The sequence below is a fragment of the Neomonachus schauinslandi genome, chromosome 5 (assembly GCF_002201575.2).
Source record: "Neomonachus schauinslandi chromosome 5, ASM220157v2, whole genome shotgun sequence".
Classification (NCBI taxonomy): Eukaryota; Metazoa; Chordata; class Mammalia; order Carnivora; family Phocidae; genus Neomonachus; species Neomonachus schauinslandi.
Genome location: NC_058407.1, coordinates 94,702,549 through 94,721,908, shown reverse-complemented (window position 1 = coordinate 94,721,908; position 19,360 = coordinate 94,702,549). Strand labels below are relative to the sequence as shown.

The following is a 19,360-nucleotide window of genomic DNA, read 5'->3' as shown; positions in this document are numbered from 1 at the left end:
CCTTATAAAGAACTTCACAGTCTTTTTTTTTTTTAAGATTTTATTTATTTATTTGACAGAGAGAGAGACAGCAAGAGAGGGAACATAAGCAGGGGGAGTGGGAGAGGGAGAAGCAGGCTTCCCGCAGAGCAGGGAGCCCAATGTAGGGCTCGATCCCAGGACTCTGGGATCATGACCTGAGCTGAAGGCAGACACTTAACCGACTGAGCCACCCAGGTGCCCCAAGAACTTCACAGTCTTAAGATAATACCAACAGAACTATAAAATTGAGTGGTCATAGATCATATTAGTCCTGGCAAAGGAAAGAAGCTTCCACTGAAATAAGAAAAAAAAAAAAAAACAGCAAACTTCCAAATTGGGGAAAATAACTTGCTTTTGAAAAATCACAAAACTTTTATGAAGTTCTGTGTTCATAGGTGATGGTCCTGGTAGAATCAGATGAAGCCTAGCCTCACCCATGGGAATTGAAAGTATTCAAGTGGATTCATACTCTAGTAAGCAGAAGGTTATCATCTCCATTTTCCCTTCCCAAACTTCCAAACTCATACCACATTCTTCCACGGTGAAGGAGTGCTCTGTCTTTCCTCCTGATTGTTTTAGAATCACTACCTTATGGGAGCCCCTAAAGGGCTCTGATGACAAGCTGAAGGACAATTGTTTTAGACCATTCTCTAACTTGATTTTCTGCCATTGCCTAATTTGTTTCATTCCAGGGTCCTAAATATATGAAACAGGTTATAATTTATCAAATAAAGAATTAGAGGCAGTAATACATTTAGGAAGACTGCTGTATTAGTCATAGATCATTTGGGAAATTTCTAGTATTCTTCCTTGGGAAGAGAAATAGAAACATAGTGGGGTATAGTGTCCTAGTTCTCTGGATCATGGGAGAATTTTAAAGACTTTTTAAATTTATTTATTTTTTGAGAGAGAGAAAAGGTGTGGGCAGAGGGAGAAAGAATCTTGAGCAGGCTGTATGCTCAGCGAGGAGCCCTATGCTGGGCTTGATCTCACAACCCTGAAACCATGACCTGAGCCGAAATCAACTCTTCTAGTGGGTGAAAATTTTTGTCCACAGAGACAACTTGAACGTAACTGGAAAAGAGAAATTTTCCTATGAGATCTTTTGGGTAACATGTGAAGGACATCTAATTTCTAAAGTTACCCACTATGGAGTTTTATACTGTATTGTCCTGGTACTTTGATTTGTTTGTCTGTTTTGACAAAGACAAGACTTTCTGTGTTCTTTACCAGCAGTGTGATCTTTGTCCTGAATTCATGTGTTGGTCTTTTTATCTGGACAGAGAGGAATACTACATTCTCAAAAGATGAGGATCTTGGGAGCTGAGAACAAGAAAGAACATGAGAGACTTCATAACCTCTCTCTGGAGGCCTTTATTTCTTACCTTCTCCTTCAAGAAGGTAGGTAGGAAACATTAATTATTACTGAAACTTGAGGTGGAGGAGAATAATTCAGAAAGAGGGTAACAAAACCCAAATTTCCATGTGACTCAACAGTAGCAATTAAAATACAGTCAGCTTCATGGAGTAAATATTATAATGTAAATTAAAAAGTAAATCCAACTCTGAAAACTATGGGAAAGGGAAAAATTAATATTGTGATGATGATAGGAGGTATGTATGTCTTGAGGGTGGGTTGCCCCAAGAAGAACCTGGAAATTTCTTTAGGGTATCAATTATACATAGAAGGTGGGGACCCTTGTTAGTTCCCGTATTATTTCAAAGCTTGTACCTTACTATTAGAAATACCCCAAAGTGTCTAACTTATTCTTTCCCTGGCTCGTAGGAATTTTGCGGGAATTAAATAGCAAATTTGCATGTCGGTAAGTAATGCCTCTCCCCATTTTGGGGTGGGAAATACATACTTTGTTCCTTTGTTGGGGTAAACTTTCTTTTTAGGTTTCTTTCTCTCTCTCTCTTTTTTAAAGATTTTATTTATTTGAGAGAGAGAGAGAACTCAAGTGCACAAACAGGGGGAGGGGCAGAGGGAGAAGGAGAAGCAGACTCCCCACTGAGCAGGGAGCCCAATGCAATGCAGGGTGTGATGCAGGCTCAATGCGGGGCTCGATGCGGGGCTCGATCCCAGGACCCTGGGATCATGACCTGAGCCGAAGGCAGATGATTAACTGACTGAGCCACCCAGGCGCCCCTAGGTTTCTCTCTGAAGTTACTAATGTCCTTTTAAATTAATTCCCTGTTATGGAAAACCAATCTCTGACCATTAGAATTACATTAAAAAGGAAGAAAACAAACAAAATGGGGGATAGCAGCTAGTATGGTGAAGGAGACACAGTGGAATAAGTCCTTGTCAGCTACAAGGTCATTAAAGAGGCTCCTTTTCTGGGCGCCTGGGTGGCTCAGTCATTAAGTGTCTGCCTTCGGCTCAGGTCATGATCCCAGGGTCCTGGGATTGAGCCCCACATTGGGCTCCCTGCTCCGCGGGAACCTGCTTCTCCCTCTCCCACTCCCCCTGTTTGTGTTCCCTCTCTCCCTGTGTCTCTCTCTGTCAAATAAATAAATAAAATCTTAAAAAAAAAAAAAAAAGAGGCTCCTTTTTCCCTTGACAGATTCTAAGGAATTTGAGACAACTTTTCTCAGGGATCTCAGTTGTGGAGTTAGGAGGGGACCAGCACCATATACAGCCTAGAAAGGACAGTGTTCAAGTCAGTAGAAGACAGATATCATTAGGGTACCTGAGTGACTCAGTCGATTAAGCCTCCAACTCTTGTTTTCCGTTCAGGTGATGATCTTGGGGTTGTGAGACTGAGCCATGTCGGGTTCTGTGCTGGGTGTGGAACCTGCTTAAGGTTCTCTCTCTCCGTCTCCCTCTGTACGCCCCCGCTAAAATAAATAAATAAATAAATAAATAAATAAATAAATAAATAAATAAATGTTAAAGAAAGATATCATCATCCATGATAATAGTTTTATCACAGTAATTATTAGCACCCTACTTCTACACCCAGAGAAGGCAGGTTGACAACAGATTATGGCTGAATGGCAAGAAAAGTATTTTCTCGAAAATCCCATAAAAAAAAAAAAAAAAGAAAAGTATTTTCTCTTTTTGTTGATAATGATAGCACTTTAGCCTAGGCAGTCACATCTCAGTCAAGGTTCTAAAGATGTGATAATATTATGTGCTTGCTTCAGTTCCTGAATTTACTTTTTTAAGGAAAAAAAATGAGACAATTAATTATTTATTACATAAAAGTATTGAATTTGGAGTATTCTCAATTGTCATATTTAATTTTTTTTTTAAGATTTTTTAATTTATTTGACAGAGAGAGACACAGTGAGAGAGGGAACACAAGCAGGGGGAGTAGGAGAGGGAGAAGCAGGCTCCCCACGGAGCAGGGAGCCTGATGCGGGGCTTGATCCCAGGACCCTGGGATCATGACCTGAGCGGGAGGCAGACGCTTAACGACTGAGGGGCCCAGGGACCCCGCCATAATAATTCTTGAAAAATAACCAGGTGCCCTCTTTTTTGTTTTCAGTTTCTCCACATCTCCAGATTCATACCAGTAAGTGTGGAATCCAGAACTGCATAATTGACCCAAGTCACAACTGTGAAATAGGCAAAGCTTGTCTTCAGTGATGGCTTACCTCTCCCTTCTTAGTATCTGAGGGGTTTTTGCCCCGAAGTCCACCCCATTACTGCTATTTCTTGAGTATTTTAAACATCATCAAATTATTTTCTTTTTCTGCTCCTATTAAAGCTAAATATCTTAGTTTTTTAAAAAAATATTTTATTTATTTATTTGTGAGAGAGAGAGCATGAGTGGTGGGGGGAGGGGCAGAAGGCGAGGGGGAAGCAGACTCCCTGCTGAGTAGGGAGCTTGATGCAGATTCGATCCCAGGACCCTGGGATCATGACCTAAGCTGAAGGCAGACTTAACCGACTGAGCCACCCAGGTGTCCCTAAATATCTTTGCTTTTGTGATTATAAAAAAGGAGAAAAGCAATGTGACAACACGACTCCTGATAAAGTGTTTATTTTTTAATCTCTATTAATACTTTCTATTGGTAGCACACCTGATGATTTTCAAGGCATTTTGATCCTCACAATAGCCCTGCATAGCAGTTAGGGTCATTTTACAGGCACTGATCTAGACTCAAAGAGGTGATTTGTTCACATCTTACCTGGGGCCTAAGTTTATGGCTCCAGTCTTAACGTTTCATCTAATCTAATCATGAGTGTCCACAATTTAAGTATTTGTGTTTTAGACCATTGCATTTAATTGGCTTCAACACAAAGGAATGGCTCTGTAACATTATTGGAACTTTATGTCTCAGTGACTGTTGGGGGAGGTCAGCAGAAGGACTTGACAACACCACCCCCACCATTGACCCATGAGCTCAACTCTGGCAGTTGGGACCTCTATCCCTCTTCCCCTGTCCTTGGAATATACGTTCTGCTTGCTCTTCCCTGCTCCCAGAGGCTGCTCCAAGGACATAGCCTTGAGATAGTGATGTGGTGTTGAGACTCTCTGGACCACATAAAAGTGAACCTGGGTAAGGTCACTACATAAACTTGTAAGATTTGGCGGGCAGGTGCCGAGGTCTACTCTTCCTGCGGCTGCCCAAGACGAGCCTTGTGTGTAAGTTCCCTTGTTTATTAAACCTGCCACCTGCCAATTTGGAATGGTCTGCCTCTTTCTTAGGTCTCTCTCTGCCCTCTGAGTATGGGGGTCAGTTTCAGATTTCACCCAGGAAGATCCCAAGAGGGTTTTGAACCAACGATTGGTCAGCCAGCCAGCCAGGAGACTGGAGAAATGGGCCTTAGAGGGAGAGGCATCTGGCGGGGGGTGGGGTGGGGTGGGATCCCACATTGGCCATTGGCATCTATGTGGGGAGGGGTGGCCCCTACGTCAGATGCTCGTGGACCACTGTGTGAGTATGGGGGCGCCCTGAATATGCTTGCGGCTTTGATGTGCTTGTTTGAGAACTGCACACAGTGCACTGTGGCAAAGGGGATCCCTGGGAAAGTGAGGAGAAGGGACAGGAGGTGTCATGGGGATTGACCGGGAAATGGATAAAACGTCCCATGGCTTCCAGCTCCTAACACAAAGGAGAGCAAAAGCACAGCAACAACACCCCCAGCTAGCGGGGAGCCCCCAAGTTAGGAAATGCTCATGATGAGAGAATATATGCTCACTGAGCTTACTGAATAGCTGCCAACTTCCCACAAAAGGCCCGGGAAAGTCTCCAGGTGTGGTTCGTGCCACTGCAGGATACAGGAGCCATGGCGTTTCTCTGACTGGGCAGGAGGCAGAGAAAATGAGCAACATCACACACACTCAGAACTGCATGGTCCCCGGCAACTGCATGGTCCTGGGGGCATCCAGGCACTCCCATATAGATTGGATTATTATTATTTTTTTTTAAAGATTTTATTTATTTATTTGGCAGAGGGAGACACAGCGAGAGAGGGAACATAAGCAGGGGGAGAGGGAGAAGCAGGCTTCCTGCCGAGCAGGGAGCCCCACGAGGGACTCGATCCCAGGACTCTGGGATCATGACCTGAGCTGAAGGCAGATGCTTAATGACTGAGCCACCCAGGCACCCCTAGATTGGATTATTCTAGCCTGCAGGGTCAGCCCAATGAGGGGGATCTCGCTGGGCATGTGAGACCCTGGACATCTAGAGAGGAGGTATAACAAATTCTTAGGGAGTTGGAGACGGGCCATCTATACCCCTGTTGCTGAAGAAAAGATGGGAGTCCTGGTCTGGCATCTCTCTCCCTCGGTCCATCTCCTCATGCCTGACAGTGCTGTCTCCCCGGCCAATGTATGTGGAATGTACAACCAGGTCAAGTTCTTAAAACTGTCAACATCCTTCTCCTCAAGGTCAGGTGGGCACATTCTGTTTTCCACTGGTACCATCATTTGTCCCCTCCATTGGCCTGGAGAACATTACAGCACAGAGAGACACTTTTCCTAAATTCACCCAGCAAGCCTTGAATGATAGCAACAAAGCCTGTCCTTACCAAGTACTGAAACTTCTCTAAAGAGAAAAGCTGTCCTCCAAAATAGGCTGGCCTTAGACACCATCATGTCTCACAAGGACACACTTGTGCCATTTTCCAAACAGAATGTTGTGTGTTCACACCTGATGAGTCAGTCTGCTAATGTATCATCTTTATTAAATCACATGAGGACACAAGTAAACACCCTGCGTGAGCTGATCCAGCCTAGAGGTTTTAAGAAATCAGCGGTTTGGATCACAGGGCTTTGGCTGGAAAAATTGTCACTGAGTTCGGGAGTCACTGTCCCAATCTGTGTCTTCTCTTCCGTGTACCTGCATTCTTGCTGTGGCATCTGCCTCCCGTACAGAAAGACAGCCAGAAAAGGAGCCACCTCCCTGCTAAGGAAACGCTTGCTGACTTCTCAGAGCACACTGGGGAAGAAATTGTAAGAGCCAGTGGAATGTTGGAGGACGTTGTTAAGAGGACGTGACTGCAGGTTGACCTGTGACTTGACCTTGGCACTCAGAGGCTCCTTACCCATTCCCCTGTCTTTGGAATTCTGCTTGCCTTTCCTACTCCCGGAAGCTGCCCTGGGGACACCTGCACGGTATACGTGACTGAACCCAGGTCAGGCCTTTATGTAAACTTTTAAGATTTGGCAAGTGGGTGTGGAGATCTACTCATTTTGCAGCTGCTGAACACAGCCTCCTGTGTAAGTTCTCTTTGCTTATTTGTTCTCTCTCTGCCCTCTATGTACAGGGGCTGGTTTCAGATTTTGCCTAGGAAGCTCCTGAGGAGGTTATGAACCAACAGCGACAGACTCACAGGAAGGGAATTCTCCCCTAAATAAAATCACATATAAGCTTAGTCACATTAATTATTTTAGAAAAAAAGATTATGTAGAATTATACAATATTAAAGTACGAGGTGGCATTCAAGAATACAGTTGGAGATTTTGAGGGGAATATGGCAATGGAATGACGTAAGAGAAGAGAGACTGGAAGAAAAGGGGACAATATAAAATAGGACCATGGGTGGTACTCATGGTCTTCCATGCACTGAAGGCAAGAAGAATTAGAACTAGACATGACAGAGCATATCTCCCTGTGCCCATGGTGCCGGAGATCAGACAATATGGTGTCTCCCTCCTTGCACTCTGCCTGGTCTCAGAAACTCCCCCAATTCACATGAATTTATTTATGAGAGTGCTCTGTGCAAACAGAATGTCCCACCCCAAGACTTCCAAGCAGAGTGTGTGGAATTTGGCAAGAATTCCCTGAAAGGGGTCATTGCTCTCAGTAGTGGCCTGAAGTGGTGTCCCAGCAGATGCTGGTAGTAAAGGGCCCAGGGAATGGAAATCCACCCTATAGTCAGAACCCACCTCCTCATCTTAGAACAGAGTCTCTCAACCTCAGCGCTGTTGACATTTGGGGTCAGATAAGTGTTTATTCTGGGGGCTGTGCAGTGACCGTAGCATGCTTGGCAGCATCCCTGTCTTTACCCAGTCGATGTCAGTAGCATTTTCCCAGTTGTGACAACCAAAGATGTCTCCTCTCTCCTCCGTTGAGAATCACTGGCTTATAAAGTCCTGATGAGAGATTTTCAGTTCTCCCAGTTTGTGGACACTGGGAAGATTCAGAGCCTATTACCAATGACATGTCATCGCCTGCAGTTTCTTCATTAGAATAGTGTTCCCCAAACTTTCCCACATCACGGCACACATGGAAAGTGAGAATATTTGCTCAGGATAGTAGTATGTCAAAGGCATTTAGTGTAGGTAAAGGTGACTGTTTTGAAGGCTGAGGGGATCAATATTTGGGAGACACTTTGATTCTTTTTGCAGCACATTAATGTACTGGTTGAGAAGTGCCTTAGCATTTTCCTTTTAGATGATAGGGATTCTTCGTTTTTGCAGAGACTTTGAAAATGTTCCTGGGGAGGAGAAATAACATAAACTAATATCAACTCTAATGTTGGGGTATTAAGTGATAGCCGGTATTTCATGAGAAGAGAAGCACATTCACTGGAAAGCACATTCAAAAGTGCAAGATTAGCATAATGATTGAGAATGTCATCATCAAATCCTGGCTTCTCCATTTACTTGGCATCTCTAAGCCTCACTTTCTCAACCTTGAAATGCAAATAATAATACCATCCACTCGTGGGGTCACTGTGAACGTGCCAAGTAAAGCCATGTAATGTGCTTATTACAGTGCAGAGCATGAGGTAAGCAACATCTGTTAGAGCTCCTCTCTTTCTCCCACCCTTCATTATAATAATAGTTGCTTAATATCACTGTTCCCAAGGGGTGAGAAGGGGACTAGTTGCAAGTCTGCTAGGGAAGCGTAGGGAAGGAATTTACCAACCTCTAGAGAATATAGACATTAGATAATCTTTGTAAAAATTCTGTGGGAAAAGAGAGCCACTGTAACTTTGATGCTGACTACAGCTTTGGAATACTTACTTCATCCCATTACTGGGGATTCTCTCTCTTCACCTAGAGAGAAAAGGTGGAAGGAAAGAAGGAAGAGAGATCAAGAACAAGAAAGATGAACCAGAGACAGGAAAATATGCATTATTTTTTCACCTTTCACAAGTCTCCTCTTATAACACTGCTTCTTTTTTTTTTTTTTTTAAAGATTTTATTTATTTATTTTAGAGACAGAGCACAAGAGGGGGGAGGGGGAGAGGGAGAAGCAGACTCCCTGCTGAGCAGGGAGCCCGATGCAGGACTCGATCCCGGGACTCCAGGATCATGACCTGAGCCAAAGGGAGTCGCTTAACCAACTGAGCCACCCAGGTGCCCCTTATAACACTGCTTCTTACACAGGTCTTTCCATAGCCTCTACGCAGAGCTGTAGCCACGCCCCACCCCTACTTCCATCTTCCTCCCGCCCCCCCACCCCATAGCAGGAAACGTTTCTTACCAGTAATTTAAATTTTTAGTTTATATATATATAGTATATATATATTTTTAAAATCTTTCTCCACCCTCTAGAATATAAACCCTCTGAAGGTGGAGATTTTTGTCTGTGTTGTTTCCTATTGGGCCACAATGTAGTTGCTCAATGAATAACTGTTGAATGAATGCGTGATTGATTAACATGAAACAGAAAGCAGGAATATTTGAGACTGGACACAAATGGGGATTATGAGGTTAGATGTCACAAGTTAACTGCATGAAATGTTTGTTTCCCATAACAATTACTGTGTGGCTGGATTAAATCTCTTGTCTTCTTGCATCCTATGAGTCTCGGTCTTGTATTTGAACTCTGCTGGAATAAATTACACAAGAGTACATTAGCTGCACTTTGCCTGAGTCCACAGTGGCTGAAGGACATTTCTTCTGATTAAATATTAAGCGCTTTCAAATACAAAAAGCCCAGTAACTGGACATGGCCAACTTTTTCTTCTCGGGATGCAAGCCCAACTTTGCTATGACGTTAACTCTTTGTACTTGTTTTTAATTGGAAGCGAATCAGAATACACAATGTGAAAAACCTAATAAACGTTTTTCAGACCATTGTTATTCATCAGGTCGTAATTCGTTTATTTTTAAAATGAATTTGATAATTTAGGCAATTTCATTCATTTCTAAAAGTGATAAAAAAATAAAATACTTAGGTAATCATGTCAACCTCTGAACATTAAGATCTTGCTTCTTTAATGTTATTCCCAAAATGACTCAAGCCTATTGTCCAGTGAAGATAATGGTTCACTTAGTCCCTTGCAAAATTACTGATTATGGGAGTTTTAATATCTCTGCCATCTTGCATTTTTTTTTTAAAGGATGCATGAAACACATCTATTGTGATAGTCCACAAGCATTGGGTCAGTTACAGAGGGCTAAAAACAAAAACAAACAGACAATGCCTGGAATCCAAACCCAGGCTTTATTATTGTTTTATCCTTATTACTGAGTTGTAAGGCACATTAAACAGACTGACTCATTGGACATTTTAAATGCAAATAAATTGTATTTATCTTTTTGTCTAAAGGATCACATAAACTCTCCATTGATTTTGCTGAATTCTTGCCTTCCTTGCCCCAGCTGGGTAAAATTTGCCATTTATGTGTAAAGAATTAAGAATTTCATCTAATGGGGGCGCCTGGGTGGCTCAGTCGTTAAGCGTCTGCCTTCGGCTCGGGTCATGGTCCCAGGGTCCTGGGATCGAGCCCCGCATCGGGCTCCCTGCTCGGCCGGAAGCCTGCTTCTCCCTCTCCCACTCCCCCTGCTTGTGTTGTCTTTCTCTCTCTGTGTCAAATAAAAAAAATCTTTAAAAAAAAAAAAAAGAATTTCATCTAATGGAAGAAGAGTTTATGAATGTTCTAATAAAAAATCATAGATAAATTCATAATCACATTTCACATGTGTAGTAATAACAATGTCTCAGCCCTTAAATATTTGCTCATAACGTGGTGAAGCAACTCAGCATTTACAAAATGACAAAAGTAACGTATGAATACACACTGGGTAAAAATGCAGAAGATTAAAGTGAAAAAATAGAAAGGCTTCCATTCATCAGTCCCTATTCTCCTATTTTCCTTTATAGAAGTATCCACTGTTAATTTATTTAGTCTCTCTCCAGAAAGTTTTCTTTCCATTCTTTTAAAAGCATAGAAGTAATATACTAACGCATACTTAAAAGAAAAAGATGATTACAGGTGAAGGGAAAGTCCTCTGTGGCTACCCTCCATTTGCTGTCTTCCATACTCCCCAGAGAGATATTTAGAATTAAAAACAACAACAACAACAACACTATTTTACATACATCTATGTATCCCAAGAGAAAAGATAAACTACTGCTGTGTGTTTTTTCTCTATAAATGTAGCATTATGCATATAATCAGTCTGAAATTTGCTTTGTTCTCCCAGTTGTTCGGTTTCATGTGCCATGTTGATATGTATAAAGAGCCAGTTAATTCTTTTTAGCTGTTCTATAGTGTTATATTGCACAATACTACGTTTTATTTAGCCATTTCAATATCCAAACTGTTGTTTTTATTTTTTTGCTTTTCAAAAATTGTGGTAAAAAATATTAATATAAAATCTGCCATTTTAACCATTATTTACACGTACAATTCAGTGGCATTAATTATATATGCAGTGTTGTGCAACCATCACCACTGGTTCTGAAGCCTTTTCATCATTCTTAAGTACTCACTAAGCATAACTCACCCCCACTCTCCGTCTTCCACCTGTCTCCGGGGGCCTCTAATCTACCTTTTGTCTCTATGAATTTGCCTATTCTAGATAACTTCATACAAGTGGAATCAGACAGTGTTTGTCCTTTCGTGTCTGGCTTACTTCACAGCATAATGTTTTCAAGTTTCATCCAGTTGTAGCAAGTATCAGAACTTCATTCTTTTGGGGCCCTTGGGTGTCTCAGTCGTGAAGCGTCTGCCTTCGGCTCAGGTCATGATCTCAGGGTCCTGGGATGGAGCCCCACATCGGGCTCCCTGCTCCACGGGAAGTCTGCTTCTCCCTCTCCCACTCCTCCTGCTTGTGTTCCCTCTCTCGCTGTGTCTCTCTCTGTCAAATAAATAAATAAAATCTTAAAAAAAAAAAAAAAAAGAACTTCATTCTTTTTATGGATGAGTAATGTTCCAGCCCAAGTATATACCACATTTTGTTTATCCATTCATCTGTTGATGGACACTTGATTTCTACCTTATTGTGAATAATGCTGCTATGAACAATGGTGTACAAGTTTCTGTTTGAGCTCCTGTTTTCAAATCTTTGGGGTATATCCTTAGGAGTGGAGTTGTTGAATCATATGGTAATTTGGTGTTTAATCTTTTGAGGAACCACTAAGCGTTCTCATAGTGGCTGTGGATTTTACATTCTCAGGAACAAGGGTTATCATTTCTCTACATCCTGAGCAACAATTGTTATTTTCCTTTTTTTTTATTACTCATCCTACTGGGCATGAAGAGGTATCCCATTGTAGTTTTGATTTTCATTTCCTGGATGACTCATGGTGTTGAGCATCTTTCATGTACGTATTTGCCATTTTTATATCTTCTTTGGAGAAATCCCTATTCAAGTGCTTTGACATTTTTAAACTGGGTTGTTTCTGTTTTTGTTGTTGACTTACAGTTCTCTATATATTCTGGATGTCACACCCCTATCAGATATGTGATTTGCATATATTTTCTCCCACTGTGCAGGTTGTTTTTCACTCTTTTTGACAGTGTCCTTTGATGCACAAAGTTTCTCATTTTAACAAAGTTCAGTTTACTTATTTTTTCTTTTATTGCCTGTGTCTTTGGTGTCATATTTTAGAAACCATTGCAGGAGCCCCCCAGGCTCAGGCCCGATGCCCCCTCCTCCTGCCCTATCATCTCCCCACTCCCTTCTCTGCCAGCAGAGTGAATATAAGGTCATTAACCCAATTACTTGCTTTTTCCAATGTATTTTTAAAGTCTCAGATTTCTACCAACTCTGTACTCAGGAAATTGGAAAAAACGATTGGACTTCAAAATGTAATTTTTTAAATGGTAGACTTACCATTTTTAGATTTGCTTTTTTGTGGTTAATTGCTCTCCAGTGCATTGTTATTATTGTTCAGAAACAACCTTGAGCTTCCCCACCTCTGGACAGATTTCCCTTGAACAGATCATGTTATTACTGGCAGGCTTTAAAAGATCATTTAGTAGGGGCGCCTGGGTGCCTCAGTAGGTTGGGCATCTGCCTTCAGGTCATGATCCTGGGGTCCTGGGATCGAGCCCCACATTGGGCTCCCTGCTCACGGGGAGCCTGCTTCTCCCTCTCCTTGCTGCTTGTGCTCTCGCTTGCACTCTCTTTCTCTCTTTCAAATAAATAAATAAAATCTTTTTTTTTTTAAGATTTTATTTATTCATTTGAGACACAGAGATACAGAGAGAGAGAGAGAGAGAGAAAGCATGAGCAGGGAGAGAGGCAGAGGGAGAGGGAGAAGCAGGCTCCTCGCTGAGCCAGGAGCCCGATGTGGGGCTCGATCCCAGGACCCTGGGATCATGACCCGAGCTGAAGGCAGACCCAGGTGCCCCATAAATAAAATCTTAAAAAAAAATAAAAGATCATTTAATAAATAGCTACCATTTAGTTATTGAGTGTTTCTGCGTGTCAAGAACTAGATTCAGCACACTCTTCACAGCTGTCTCCTGGGAGAGTTGTCTGTTTCTCTTCCCATTTCACAGATGGAACCGAGGTGGCCGCTGGCTCCAGTCAGCACTGCTGGGTCCAGTGAGGCCCGCAAGGTGCAGGCCCTTTGTTTTTTTATCTTCACACACACTTGTGGAAGGTGATAACATTCTCCTTCTTTACAGGTGAAAAAATTGAGTTTAGAGAGGCGTTAAAGTGCTGGGTAAGATTCCACAGGTGCTAAGTAGCAGAGTCGAATTTTGAGTCCATTCCATTTTCCACATCTTTGAAAACACGTGCTTTTCCCACCACATCACACTGAAATTATGTAAAATGTGGAAGGAAGATGATTCTTGGAAGAGGGAAACCTGGTCCCCGACCATGTCACCGTTAGGATAATCATTTCTTCCCTGTGTTTTTGGAGGGATTTTTAGCTTGGCCCTGGTTCTCGAGTTTGTGCTGAAGCAATCTTGTGCTTCATCATCCCTGTGAGTTTTTCTGTGTGGGGCCTCTGTAGTGCAATTGCAGCTTTGCAAGTGATCTGGGATTCAAGTAGGGTTGGGGTGGGGGATGCTTGACTGTGTGGAATTCGGTGATAGCTTTTGTCTTCTACTTTTGCCCAGTCCAGGGATAGAGCTAAGAACACTTGAACTTCAAGGTCCCTTAGAGTTCTTAGCTGATACCATCCAAGCTTCAGTCAAGCTAACCCAAATGAAGACATGGACTCCTAGGACAACTCCAGAGATCTCTTTGAACTCCTGAGGTTTCTGCCCCTCGATACATCCAGTAAATGATTTCAATACTTAGGACAAAGAAAATGTAGAGACTGGGTACTGTGGGGACACTGATTTCTGCTTCTGAATTCCTCCTTAAGTTTACACTTATCCTTTGATCCTGGCTTGAAGTTCTGGGAAAAAAAATACTCCACTATAACACTCCTATGTGGGCTTTTGAGTCTCTCTCTTCTAAGAGAGATCACATTTTTTGAGAAAGAAAGTTGGGGGGAGGGACGGAGGGAGAGAGAATCCCAAGCAGGCTCCATGCCCAGTTATGGGGCTTGATCCCACGACCCCAAGACGATGACCTGAGCCGAAATGAAGAGTCCAACACTCAACTGACAGAGCCACCCAGGCGCCCCTAAGAGAGCTCGCTTCTAATGTGTCACCCCTTCAGCATTCTCCATTTGTCATCCTTTATTGAATCTGAGACCCACAGTTAATTGACTAATCACTCGTATCAGTCAAATGGCAGATTTGGTTCTGAGGACACATAACCCCAGTTGAGGTGAAGTTCCAGCTAATTATGCTGCCTCCCAGTGTAACCTATCCAATGTTGTATTTCATTATTTCCCTTTAATGTGGAAATTCTTTTCTACTCGAGACAGCCTTGTTTTTTCCTAAAATGCACTCTGGTTTTTTCTTAGGGTATTCCTGTAACCAAACACCCTTCCCACTCTCCTAGTACATAATCCAGTACTTTCCCTGCAACCCCTAATGAAGCCTACTCAGACCAATATCGCTGTAATATTTCTCATTTTCTGAATTCTCTCAACCCTTGATCGCTATGAATTTTTAATCTCAGGATTCTATTGGGAATTATATGGAAATGTAATAAATGTTTATGGAATGAATGAAGAAACAGTGATAAACACTGACCAGAAAAAAAGGTTTATTTCAAATCCTCAAAGATACAAAAATTCTTTTTTTCCACGGAGACCTCAGTCTGAGGAACAGGGACCCCAGCAAAGCAGTTTTCATTGTCGTGGACTTTAAGCGTTTCCATGATCTGTGATAGTGCAAAGAAGAGAGAATCAAGGTAGACTCGGGCTTCCTGAGCAGTGAATAGTCCATCTCTCAGATCTGGGTAGCATACTGTCTAAGGAAGCCTGATTAGTAGAGTGGGAAATGAGATTTACTACTTCTAAGTATCCAATAAATAATCCTATGAACTATCTGAAGTTTGACCATCAGTGGCCCTTTCCCAGTAAATTCATTTTTCTATTATAAATTGCACTGTGAGCAAGACGATGTCTATGAAAAATAGTTAGCCAGAATTTTATGGAGGAGATGTTAAGAGACAAGCCAAGGGGGTCTGACTGCATTTGGAAGGAGTGTGCATTACTTACCTTTGCTGCAAGGAGCATTGTACTCAGCAATTGCAAACTCATCTGAATAAAAACAAAACCATCAGGTGAAGTGAGAGGGAGAGCAAACATTTATGGGATACAGGTCAGTTAAAAAAACTTTTATTACGGGAAGAATTGTATCAGAAACATCAGCATTATCCACTTGATGCATTGCTTGCTGTTTTATAATGTTAACTCTTCAAATATAGTATATTTCTTTCCCCTAAACTTCTGAAAGACAGTTCAAATGTTATACTTATTTAAAGTCTCATGTTGTCTTATCTGAAGAAAAGGGAACTAAATATCCTACAGGTGGTCTGTATTAGTAGTTGATGGATTTATACGATAGGTAGTTTCTACAATGTAGGTATAGAAGACAGAGAAGAATCAGACTTGATGGAGACAAAAATGAAAGAACAGTGTAATAAGTTGCCCCCACACATTTCTCAGATCTAAATTTTTGTGATCAGAAATTTAATTTCTAAGCCAAAGTTGTTCACACTCACCTGTCTCATAGTAATCATAGACTTTCACTATGGCTGGCTTCAATTCTCTCACTGGGACATCTTGCAAAACCATGAAGGACAAGCTGAGTGTCTGATTTGTCACCTAGAAAGCAAAAGGGAATTACAAGCTTTCTTCTCTCTTCTTTGGATGAGTTTAATTATTCATCTACTTTTGGAGGGAAAAACCTTTTTATCAACTAACAGTGTCCTTAAGTTGTACAGAAAGCTTCCAGAGTGAATGAAAACATCCTTAAATTTTTCTTAAATAACTTGAACAATTCATATACTCCTATCAATACTGGTACATGGGCTCTGTTTATAGGGGGTGAATGATATATGATTTTGTTGGTTGAATGGCGATGTTCATTTTTACACATCAAGAGATTTGGCATAGTTTTACTTCTCTGTCTTGTAGAAATACTGTGTTGACTTAAAAAGTCATATAAAAGGTCTATCATTACAGCCTTATTAAAATTTCACAAAACTTGTAAAATATAATGTCCATCAATATATGAATGAATAAATTATGTTAGAACACGTAACTATAAAATGAGATTGGTTTATTGGTCGACTGATCTTATCATTTTATGGTACATCCTTGCTGAAATGGACAGTATTTTCCTCTTTTATACTGTTGATATAATAATTGAGATGTGAATTATATAATTGATATATTGAGATATATATAATATATAATATATAACATCAATTATTATGTTGATGTTGATGTAATAATGTAAGGAAGAAGAAACCAATGGTTTCTTCCTTACATTACTCGATATCTTCAAAATAACTTATGGACACAAACACATTGTGCAGAGAATTTTTTGCTTATGAGGTCCAAGAAGTATTCATATCCCAGTATTATAATAAGCCATTTCTTCCCATAGTCTCGCATGAAATGCGAATAAAGGAGAAGAGAATATTTACTGGAATTAATATTAGAATGCTCAAATTTTTGCCATGGAGCCAATGTCTCCAAAATGCCTCCATTCACTTCCCTTAGGATAGGATTCGTATAGCTCCCTTAGAGAGATTATTATCTCTATATTTTTTGCAACTAGATTGGCAGGGCTCTCACCTTATCCAGATAAATCAAAACATGGTTGTTGCTGACTTCTGTTCGGCTCACATGGTTAGATCTTTCAAGCTGAAGAAAATTAATACATCACAAATGTTAATAAACAGATGAAGCCTCTGGGAAAACCAGAGAAATGAAGAATTTTTATTACCAAATTAAGCCTGAGGGTAAAGTTTCTTCAAGTGATTTTTGTAAGTGAAGATGATAATGTTTTTATTATTTTTTTATTTTATTGTTTTTAAAGATTTTATTTATTTATTTGAACGAAAGAGCACAAGCAGGGGGAGCAGCAGAGGGAGAGGAAGAAGCAGGCCCCCTTCCGATCAGGGAGCCTGATGTGGGACTCGATCCCAGGACCCTGGGATCAGGACCTGAGCCGAAGGCAGATGCTTAACCATCTGAGCCACCCAGGCGCCCGATGATGATGTTTTTAAATTAAAAATGAGAGAGAATTTGGATGCAGGGTTTGATATTAGTATGACACATGACCTATGTGTAAAGTTGATATATCTGAAGAAAAGTGAAATAAGTATCCTAAATTTGGGAATTGTCCATATTTTGATGTTCAATGTATATTCTATTCCTTCATGAAAGAGAGTTTTTTTTTTTTTAACTTTTTTGCTTGCTTTAACTTATAGCAATCTTATTTTTCTCTGAGCTTCTGTAATAATTATAGTTCATGTCTACAGGTCACTTTCATATTTTTTTCCACTGGTGCATAAACTTTATCTTCTTTTTTTTTTTTTTAAGTCTTATTAGTTAGGTAATTTCTACATCCAACGTGGGGCTCAAGCTCATGACCCTGAGATCAAGAGTCTCATGCTCTTCCTACTGAGCCAGCCAGGCGCCCCTAAGCTTTATGTTCTTAAGAGTCTAAGCTCCATGAAAGAAGGAACTTGCTGACATTCTTCTTTTAGTAGATGTGGCTCCTAGAAGAGAGCTGTTTGTAACATGAAACAGTCCCCGTGGGTGTATCAAAGCAGTGGATGAAAAGGCTGCTGGAGCTGGCAAGGTTACCACGTCTGCCCAGAAACCTCAAGAGGCTAAATGAATATTATCCCTATTAATACCGGCCACCCCAGTCTTAACCAGTTGTGGAAGAATGATCACAGAACTGTTTGTTTCAGTTGGCCATTTAAGTTTAAAAGGAAGACTGGTTAATGATAAAAATGCCTCGGAAAACCTTCAGAGGGAAGAGAGAATGTTTTGTGGACCATTCGTTTGTGTATATGCGTGTGTGTGTTTTAACTAATTAGTTTTTGAAATAAGTACTTTTTAGTGGGAACAACTTGACCAAAAATCTGTCACAGAATTTTGAGACCCATTAAAACAAAGTTTAGCGAAGGAAAAAAAACACACCATAAAACCCGTATACAAGCATGTTAAATTATATTTCTGACTTTGGAGAAAATATTAGTCTTTGATAGAAGTGATTTAAAGTATTTTAATATTTTCTTAGTCTAGAGATACCTAAAACACTAAATAAAATAGAGCCTCCTGGACATATACTAGACCTACCATTTTCACTGTTGGTTTCAGGGGAATGAAGCCGGATACCATCTTCACATCAATAATCACCATGTTAGAGGTGGGACGACTCCCGGTGTAACTGAAGATTCAGGGAAGAAAGGAATAAGGGTTTTCTGTGTTATTAAATATTCTCTTTTCCTATGCCCAGAGCAAACCCTCCCAGCCCTCAAAGGTACATGGAAGTCTTCCTAAATATCCTACCCAAGTGGAAGACGGTTGTGCATTAGAATCTCCAGGGAATTTGGTAAAGCCACAAAGACCAGGTTGTACCCTAGACCGGATGAATTGGGACTTCATGTGTGTGGACTCGAGGTTGTGCAGTTTAAGAAAGCACATGATGCATAGCTTGGTCTGAGACCTCTAATCTCTGCCAGTTATTTTTACACATACTTTAACTTTTTTTCCTGTATAGTATCCCCACCCAGGTTAGAATATTCTTGTGGACAGATACATTTTTTGTAAGCCCTGGAGCCATTTGAATACTGCTGCATATATATCTATTTTTTCCCCCAAATTGATTATTTTGTATATAATCTGAGATTTATTTATTGCCAGTAGGAATCCTAACTAGAGAGTCACTACTTCCTTCTTTTCATGCTTTTCAGGAATTCTCCATCTCTGCCCTGGAGAGAGCAAGGATGATATAGACTTTCATTACAAGAGAATGAAATCAGAGAATTACTCAATGACATTAGAGTTAAATCAGGAATTCAGGCCAGAGGCAAGGGCTAACGTTCTTTCCTTAGCTATTATTGAGGGGAATTAACCTTTAATTTTTTTTTATTCTTATGTTAATCCCCATACATTACATCATTAGTTTTAGATGAAGTGTTCCATGATTCATTGTTTGTGCATAACACCCAGTGCTCCATGCAGAACGTGCCCTCCTCAATACCCACCACCAGGCTAACCCATCCTCCCACCCCCCTCCCCTCTAGAACCCTGTTTGTTTTTCAGAGTCCATCGGCTCTCATGGTTCGTCTACCCCTCCGATTTCCCCCCCTTC

The 19,360-nt window shown here is 41.0% G+C and overlaps 1 protein-coding gene across 1 annotated transcript in view; it reads right to left on the bottom strand.

Annotated features, from left to right (window-relative positions):
• Positions 1 to 5,672: 5,672 nt before the first annotated feature.
• Positions 5,673 to 19,360, bottom strand: part of LOC110581068 (alpha-2-macroglobulin) — a 49,955-nt gene continuing 36,267 nt past the window's right edge. Inside the window, exons 32-37 of the mRNA XM_021690766.2 lie at positions 18,343 to 18,433; positions 16,825 to 16,893; positions 15,744 to 15,846; positions 15,238 to 15,279; positions 8,451 to 8,483; positions 5,673 to 5,923 (exon numbers count right to left, since the gene is read on the bottom strand). Of these exons, the coding sequence (XP_021546441.2) occupies positions 8,452 to 8,483; positions 15,238 to 15,279; positions 15,744 to 15,846; positions 16,825 to 16,893; positions 18,343 to 18,433 (337 nt within the window). The 3' untranslated portion in view covers positions 5,673 to 5,923; position 8,451. The remainder of the gene's footprint in view (positions 5,924 to 8,450; positions 8,484 to 15,237; positions 15,280 to 15,743; positions 15,847 to 16,824; positions 16,894 to 18,342; positions 18,434 to 19,360) is intronic.